The 8,526-nt window shown below is 49.6% G+C and overlaps 1 protein-coding gene across 1 annotated transcript; it reads right to left on the bottom strand.

Annotated features, from left to right (window-relative positions):
• Nucleotides 1-723: 723 nt before the first annotated feature.
• Nucleotides 724-5,774, bottom strand: KDM8 (lysine demethylase 8; the record flags this gene model as incomplete). Its single annotated transcript, XM_084271092.1, has 7 exons — nt 724-947; nt 1,050-1,142; nt 1,845-1,994; nt 2,759-2,800; nt 3,525-3,657; nt 4,884-5,050; nt 5,280-5,774. The coding sequence occupies 7 exons, from the start codon at nt 5,772-5,774 to the stop codon at nt 783-785; spliced, it is 1,245 nt and encodes a 414-aa protein (XP_084127218.1). The 3' UTR covers nt 724-782.
• Between the last annotated feature and the right edge of the window lie 2,752 nt (nt 5,775-8,526).

An 8,526-nucleotide genomic window follows, 5' to 3' on the forward strand; every position in this document is an offset into this window, starting at 1 on the left:
AAAGATTCTTTTAGTTCTTGGTTCTGGCACTTCACTCTCCAGTTTTATGTAAAGGTGCTTTTTCCTTCAAGAGTGAATGGTAACAAGACAAGGAATATAGTGCCAGGTACCAGAATGGAATGGCAGCATCTCTTTTCCTTGGTAGAAACTTGTGACGCTGCAGAAGGCAGTGTCAGCAGCTCAGCTAATAGTTAATCAAAGTATGATTAAGTTTAGGTTTATTTAACTGCAATTAAACTATGGATTGACTAAAATTTGTTATGTTCTCAGGCCTCAGCAGTAGTAATTTTTTCCATACAGGAGACTGGCAGCTAGCTTTGTATTTGGGGTTTTTTAAACCAGACATAGTGAACCTTTGGGTAGCACCCCCCCTCACTGTTTCTGTAACTCCCATTTTTACTGCTATTAAATCCAAGCAGAAGGTAACACTAACCTGATATTCCAAACACAGTTGGAAGCAGAGTCCTGGCTGAGCCCACACTTAGTGCTGTTCCCAATGCACACACACATACAAGATGCTGACCTAACAGATGTGCTTTGTGTGGAGTTAGAAACATCCACAAAAACAGAGTGGCTGTAGCATCTTCCTTCCATTTACCCATCCAGATTCTTTCCCCATGCTGAAGCAAGAGTTTGTTTCTTCAATCCACCTCTACCCTCTGGATAGAGAAGAACATTCTCATGCTTACAAGGAATTCTCTTGTGAGAAGATGCCAGATGCTACTTCAGGTTTTTAATCGATGTTACAGTGGTAATGGACTTCATTCATGCATCCCTCAGAGCTATGACCACCAGAAACTGACAGAGAAACTGATATCAAGAGATCGTACATAGTGCCAGTATTTAACTGGAATGAACAGAACCTGTCCAGGCATCAGAATACAGGACTGAAATGCTGCCTTCCTGAAATTGGGAAACTTCTCTAAGTCAGGATCTTCCACGTCCACCTATAAAAAAAACCCCAAAACAATCATCAATAGACCATTTTTACCCAAATGTGCTTTGATAAAGTAATACTGCTGATATTAAGATTTCAGGCAACCACTTACCTGACTGGTATTGTGAAGAATTTGGCTTTCATGTGGGTACAGGTTTTCTGAATCTTCTGGTGAATACAGCTGGATATACTTTCTTCCAAACACCTGTATCACAATATTACAAGGAATGTTTTCCATCTGTCATTAACCTGCACCTTACTGGAAACTGTGGGCTGTAGCCAGCATTTAGCAGTAAAGTGTATCTGATTACAAGAACCATCACTGTCTCTGTTGGTAATAAACAGACACTGCTGTAATGAAGAGTTAAGCTAAATCAGACTGTTGGAATTCAAGTACTTGTTCCCTTGGAGCAGATAAAAATCTGAAATACCAGGAAATGCCTTTAACCAAATCACTTTAAATTCAAAGTGAAGGCACACAGTTTATACAGTGTTATTTGGGCTCTCTGTAGCTAGAAAGTAACTAGAACTGAGAACAGGCAGGTTTTCCTCAGCGCAGTTCACATCAGCACAGAGTGAGGGCTAAGCTTCCACACCCTCCTTTAGCTGTGCTGTCTGTGATAGTCATTAGATCAATTCTTTCACTGCAGCACTTAGCTGAAAGGCCAGAATTCCTACGGCAAGCTTCAGGTCAGTCAGTCCACTTATGTGGAGCTGCCAGTGTCAGTGCCAAGAAACAGCAGAATAAGCCAGTCAGAGCTGATTCCTGCACTGATGCCTGAGGAATGCCCTCAGGGGACCCTGGGTGAACACTCACGCTGCTTGGGCCAGGATCTAAGGTTTCTTCAAGGGCCAAGCACTACAGCTACAGTGTTAATGGGATGTGTAGAGTAAGTACAGTACAAACCTGGGCTAAAAAATTCTGCTGAGGATCCTGATGAAGAGGTGAGATGGTGCCTTTTGGACCAAACCAAGCGTTAATGGTGATGTCATCTTCTTCCCCTTCCCCCAGGCAGCAGTAGTCAGGGATACTGATATCCTCCTTCAGTTCTGGGATCTACTCTCATAAAGAAACATTAAAAAGGGTATGTACTGGCTTGCCAGAGTTATGGAAGTCAGAGAACAGAGAAGCAAGGCTTGACACAAAGAAAACAAGTGACCTGCTTGTCCAGTAAGGGCAGGAGAGAAGTAGCTGAACTGCTGGGAATCTGCAGGAAATGTCCTCACACTTTCTGTCCTAGCAAGCAGATTCTGTTGGAAGGAGAGGTGGGACAAAGAAGGGTTTCTCATTCTTCCCTTTTGCTTTAGCAGAAACCAGAGAAACCCACATGATTAAGTAGGTTTGCTAATCATGGAGAAGGAGCAGCTGAGCTGTAACACACTAAGCCTGCTTCTCCATGAGATTCCTCTTTATGTCTCCCACCAACCTAATCTTTGGTCAACTGGAATGACAGTTCAGAATACAGCAAATGTATCTCCACAGAAGACTATTTCCCATCCAGATCTCTTCCCTGACTTACACATTCTTTGGGGAACATGCCTCTTTCCAGGTGATATCCCCATAAATATGTGCTACACTGTACCCAGACAGCACTAAGATTGAAAGCCTTCATCCCCAAAAAGGTTTTGTTTCTGTGTCTTTCAGCCAACTGGAACAACCCCCTCCCTCTGTTCCTTCAAACTGTGGGCACAGAAACTTTAGAAATGCTGAGAATTCTCCACAAGCCCTTCTGTCTAGTGGAGCTGACATCCTCAGAGCCAACTTGTGCTACAAAGGGAACACTTGACAGCAGAAAGATAAAAACATTCACTCAGTTTTACCTGATCAAAAAGCTGGTGCTGGGCCAGGTATCCTACGCTGTTCTGAAATTACAGCAGAGAACAAGCACAGTGACGTATCGGGTTAAGACTTCTCAGGCAGTTAATGTACTTTGGGGTAACATCCGTTTCCAACATCCTACTTCAGAGTAAGAGGATTGTTTCAAGAGCTGACTACTATACGGGGTCCCCTGAATCAGTAACTTCCAGCCTCACTGAGATTGTAAGGCTGGTGATACCCCCCCACACACACCAAACTATCCAGCTCGAGTCATTGGAAGAAGCCTAGCTGTAATCCTATGGGGTCTGGACAGTTCAGCTGTCAGTCCTGTGACAGCTCTTTCTGTCCTGCTGGCACACAGACTAGTTCACCCTCACTCCCCATGAAAGTAAAAGGACATTCAATTGCTAATAAACTTTTAATTTGTTTTACCTGGCAGCACATGAATTTGGATCTTGATCCTAAATGTCATTAAGCAGTTTAATAACTGAGAGGAACAAAACTGGCTGAGGATCCCTTATCCTTAGACTCCACCGTTCAGGCATTGGCTGCAGACAGTACCTATCTATTCACCAAATTCCAGCTGCTCTACATCTGATTACATACAAAAATCAAGCCTACCTATCGTTCCTATAACCATTTGCAGCTTCAGATCTTGGAAATACATCAAACCTTTTCATTCACCTCTAAGCATGTTTGTTCTAAGCAGACACTGTACCAGTAACACACTGCAGTGTTTGGAGATGAATCAAAAGGAGAGGAACAGACCTCATTGGCAATGTACTGGTTGATGAAGTCACTGACAGTCATGAGCTTCTGGGACCATTCCTCGTCTGTGTATCGGGTCCCCAGCTCCACGGGGACGGTGCGGCACCCTGCGACTTGACAAAAATAGTCCACACTGAAATAAAGAAACTTCTGTTACCTTCTTATGCCGCTGCTCTAACCTGGAATGTAAGGCCATCACTCCAAACCAATCTTTTGGAGTAATAAAATTCTACTACTGTGAGTTTATTCTCTAAAACACACCAACCAGAGACAAAAAATAGCAGAAAAGAATGCCAGCAGCAGAAAACAAGCAGCCAAGTTTGTTTAGTTTTGCCTGTTTTGTTTTAAAACCTTGCTTACCTCAGTTAACTATTGTTTCTTTAGCTAAGGGGATTTAAGCTGTTTGTGTCTCTTAACTGGGGATGGCTGATCTATTTGTCTACTTGACTGACTGCCTAGGGGTGGCTGATGATTGCTGCCTACTGCCACATTTTCCAAATAAAATGATGTACTTTTTTGTCATTAATGCAACTCTCAGTCACTGATGAGTTCTGTATACAGGTGCCAATAATATCCATCCTGGCTAAAGTCAGAGGAATTACTTTGACTGGTGGCATTAACAACCATACTATCAAAACAGAAAAGTTAATTGTTTTAAGTGTCTGAAGTTAAGCAGTGAAGAACCTTCCCTCAAAAAAAGTCAGGGCCCTATGAAATAACAAGTGTTTTCAGTTAATGTCAATTTACCCTTGGCTGTGGGATGAAAGTAATTGCTCAAACTAAGCATGAGTGTATCTTCCCCTTTTCTAAGGAATCGTAAGCTGACGAAGAATCGATTCTCAGTACTGGAAGTGTTGGCTCCACTGCACACATTACACAAGCAGTGCAGTGTCATTACTCACACCTGGATGGTGGTGTCTGAAACTCAGCACCCAAGCGTGGCACTGAACAAACAGCAGTGCTCCTATGAGTGGATGAAAAAGCCAGTCACACTCATAGAATCACACAATGGGCTGGGTTGGAGGGGACCCCAAGGGTCACAGAGCTCCAAGCCCCCGACACAGGCAGGGCCACCAACCTCCAGGCCTGGAGCTACACAAGGTTGCCCAGGGCCCCATCCAACCTGGCCTTGGACACCCCCAGGGACGGGACATCCACTCAGGCACCTCAGCCCTCACCGTGCAGTGCTCTGCACGGCTCCACGTGCTTCCCTCATCCGTGGGGCACCTTCTGCAAAGCCACACGGCAGCAGGAAGGTGCTGCCAATAAAAGTCACTCTGAATGACACCTCTATGCTCTACAGGGCACCAAGATACCCGACACAGCATTATCAGGGCAGGGAAGACACTTATTTCTCACCTCCACTTTGTCATGCACGGCCAGTGGTCAGTAATCCCCTCCAAGACCACAGGCTTCTGTGGAATCAGGTAGTTGTCTCTGAAATGCTCCAGCGAAGGGCGGTGGAGGTGTGGCAGCGCATCTCCTGGCCGCACAACAGGGACTGGAGGGGGGTCGATCCGCACCCTCTGGAACAGACACGTCCTCGTCCGACACCTGCCAGCCGGGGCCTCCTCCGCCGCCTCCCCGCGTACTCTCCAGCTCGGGGAAGCCCGAGGCCTCCCCGGCAGCGGGAGAACGGGGGAAGAGGCTCGGGGAGGCCTCGGGGCGGGGCCGCGAGGACAAGGCGGGACAGGGGCGGGGGTAGCCAGGGGCGAGGGCGCGGGGGCCAGGTCGCCTCAGGGCGGCGGGCGGTACCTTGGCGTTCCGTTGGGCTGCGGCGCGCCGCTTCCCGCGGGGCAGCTGCGCCTGCAGGACCCGGACGAGGCGGGCGAGGACGTTGTCCAGGACGGAGGCGCCCATGAGCAGCCCCATGTCGCAGAGGCGGACGGCCGGCGCCAGCGGGCGGCCAGCGGCGACCTCGGCCAGCGCCCCGAAGAGGCAGCCGTAGGTGTAGACCTGCCGCCAGGCCTTGCTGATCTCCCGCCACGGGCCCGCGTTCAGCTTCTCCCAGGAGTAGTCGCGCACGATGTCGCCCAGGCGCCGCAGCCCCTCCGTCGCCTCCCGGTCGGGCCGGCCCGCCGCGCCGTAGAGCAGCCGGCGGGCTCGCCGCAGCAACGGCGGGATACAGTCCTCCACCTCGCCGCTCAGCGCCAAGGTCAGTCCCTCCTCGGCGTCCGGCAGCAACGCCCGCACCTCCGCCCAAAGCTCGGGGCCGGCGGCCGGGCCCTCCGCGTCCCCAGGCGCCGCCATGGCAGCGCGCCTCAGCCGGCTGCCGGGCCTGCGCGGGGCGGGCCCGACCTGTGCTCCGCGCCGCTCCCCGCGGGGCCGGTCCGGTGCGCGGCTCCGCCTTGCGTGTGCCGGGCGAGCCCGGGCCAGCTCCGCCCCAGCGGCTGCGGAAGCAGCGCCGGCGTCTCGTAGAGAGAGAGCGGAGCTGCCGGGGAGATCGCGGCCGAGGCGGAGCGTCCCCGCGGCCCTCCCACCCGCGGCGGCGGCGGGGCCTCCCCGGTGGTCCCGGCGGCGGCTACCGGGGTCGCTCCCTCCGTCACGGCCGCACGTCCCCGGTGGCTGCCGGCAGCGGGCGCGGGGGCTGCAGGCTCTCCTGGGCGCTTTCCGGCTCTCCTTGCCCGGGAGTGCCGCGCTGTTGCAGGCCGCTGCCCCCGGGCGCGGCTGTGGAGGGAGCGGTCTCGCCCCCGCTGCCTCCCCCTTGTGTGTGTGTGAGGCCTTGATGCCGCTGCAGGTTCTCGTCCCGCCGTGTAAGGGGCTGAATGGAAACCTGGATTAAAACCAGCCGTTTCCTCAGCGTAGTTCTGGCCCGGATCAGCCTCGTCAGCCTTGGTTCCTCGAGTGCCTGTGCTCTTACAGCAGGGAGCAGGGCCGTGCCTGTGGGTGGCACGGCTGGTGTTTTGCTGGGTGAAAGTCTCTATGGAAAAAAAAAGCTAAAGGAGGGAAGGTTTAGATTGGATATTAGGGAGAAGTTTTTTACAGAAAGAGTGGTGAGGGGCTGGAACAGGCTGCCCAGAGAAGTAGTAGATTCCCCGTCCCTGGGGGTGTTCAAGGCCGGGTTGGATGGGGCCCTGGGCGGCCTTGTGTAGCTCCAGGCCTGGAGGTTGGTGTCCGTGCCTGTGGCAGGGGGTTGGAGCTCTGTGATCCCTGGTGTCCCTTCCAACCCAGACCATTCTATGATTCTATGATCGAGACTGACTTTTGGCTCCACTCACTCCCAGTGAGCCTCTTGCAACGCAAACAGCCGCATCGACCAGTAGCCTCACTGGAAGTGAATGGCTGATGCGGCTGTTGGCGTTGCAGCGGAACATTTACATCCAGTGCAGTTTTCTTCCTGCTGATGTGGTGACTGTACGGCGATGGTGTGAGGAAGAGGGCTGGTCTGACTTGAGAAATCCCTCCGTTCCGAAGTGGGGCAGCTGTTAACAAGTAGCTGGCTCTTGGTAGACAGGGAGATACTCTAATCAAAGTTGATCTTAAGTATTGGAAAGAAAGCCTGTCTGGGACCCTGCATGCTGCTCTGAGTAACGTGAGAAGTGTCAGGGATGCACGCTGCCGTGAGACGATGCCCTTTAGGTGGTTAATGCTGCATGTTTTTAATACATGCTTAAGACATGCTTCCTGTATGGAACATGCACCTCAATCTTCTGAACATGACATCTCACAGCCCCAGCTGGCTCTGGTAGCATCCCCTGAACATGTTCTCAGTACTTAATATTCGACTGCAAAGAAACTAACGTTTTACTTAAAATTCAGCAACTCTGAGGAATGTCTTAACATCACAAATCAAAATCTAAAGCACCATAACAAGAAATAAGCTATGTGTAACTCCTGAAAGATTTTAAAAGTGCTGCATGCCGGGGGTTGAAATCTTCAGACTTGATGCAAAATCTTACGTTGACAGAAGAAGTTAAAATCCTCACCTTTCCTACCCAGAGAACACACTCTGCTCTGTCCCAGGCTCAGTTGCTAGTGTTTTCAAAAAAAAAAAAAAAAGGTGATTTGAGTCCTCCTGTCACTGCTGCTGCTTGTGACTCCCAGTACCCCCTTCCCAGCTGCCTTGTTTGAACGACTTTCTCCTCTCCTGTCACACTTCAGACGTGCTGCATTGGCTTATCATGCTGGCCCGTCTATCCTCTGTCTTCCAACTGCCTTTCTCTTGGCACTCTCAATCCGTCCTGTGACTGTGTGATTTTAGCACATTCATTTAGAATTTTTTCCTCCTTGATTGCTAAATGTTAATATATGCTGCTATAGGAGAAAGTATTTAACTGGCAAGGAAAACTTCTTGCTAGACCCTGTGTCCCTGTGTGTAATTTATGGTGCTAGCAAGTGTCCTTAGTCTGGTGCTTACTGACTGTCCAATTTTTTATTGCTGTTTATATAACATGTTATTCCTCTTTAAGTTGGTTAATCCAATTCTTTGTAAATCATAGTTTTCCCAGTTTAAATATTAGGAATATTGTCACAAGTTGCATTTTGAAGATTTGGATTTTCTTGCTGGTATTTGAAATAAACCCAAGTTCCTAAGGTGTAATCTCTAGTGCAGTGGTGGGGCATTAAAGCCCTGATGAGCTGTATCAGTTTAACTGCAGGTGAAATCCAACGGGGAGTAGACTTTACAGTCTTTAGGGAGGTTCAGTGTTTCTCTTTGGAAGACAATGATTTGTAGTCAGTCATATTTTGGTACCATGGTTTGAATGCTGATACAACATTGGTGGTCTTGTAAGGGCTGAGCTGTGTATCTGCTAATAAGGAGAGGTTTTCAGGTGTGTATTAAATCTTTTTGTCATGTCTTTGGCAATTAGTCTAGGAGGAAAATCCCCTAAAAGCTCACAATATCAAAACTGAGTCTTAGCAATTTGGTTGAAATTGTCTTTGCTGGAAAAAACCCCACCCCAGATTTGGGGAAGCTGAACAGGGAAGTTTCGCTGTCAGAGTAGTTAGTCTTGCAGTACACCTGCACTAGTTCTGAAGTGTCTCTGAGCTGATGCAGATG

Source organism: Gallinula chloropus (genome assembly GCF_964237585.1).
Source record: "Gallinula chloropus genome assembly, chromosome: 15".
Classification (NCBI taxonomy): domain Eukaryota; kingdom Metazoa; phylum Chordata; class Aves; order Gruiformes; family Rallidae; genus Gallinula; species Gallinula chloropus.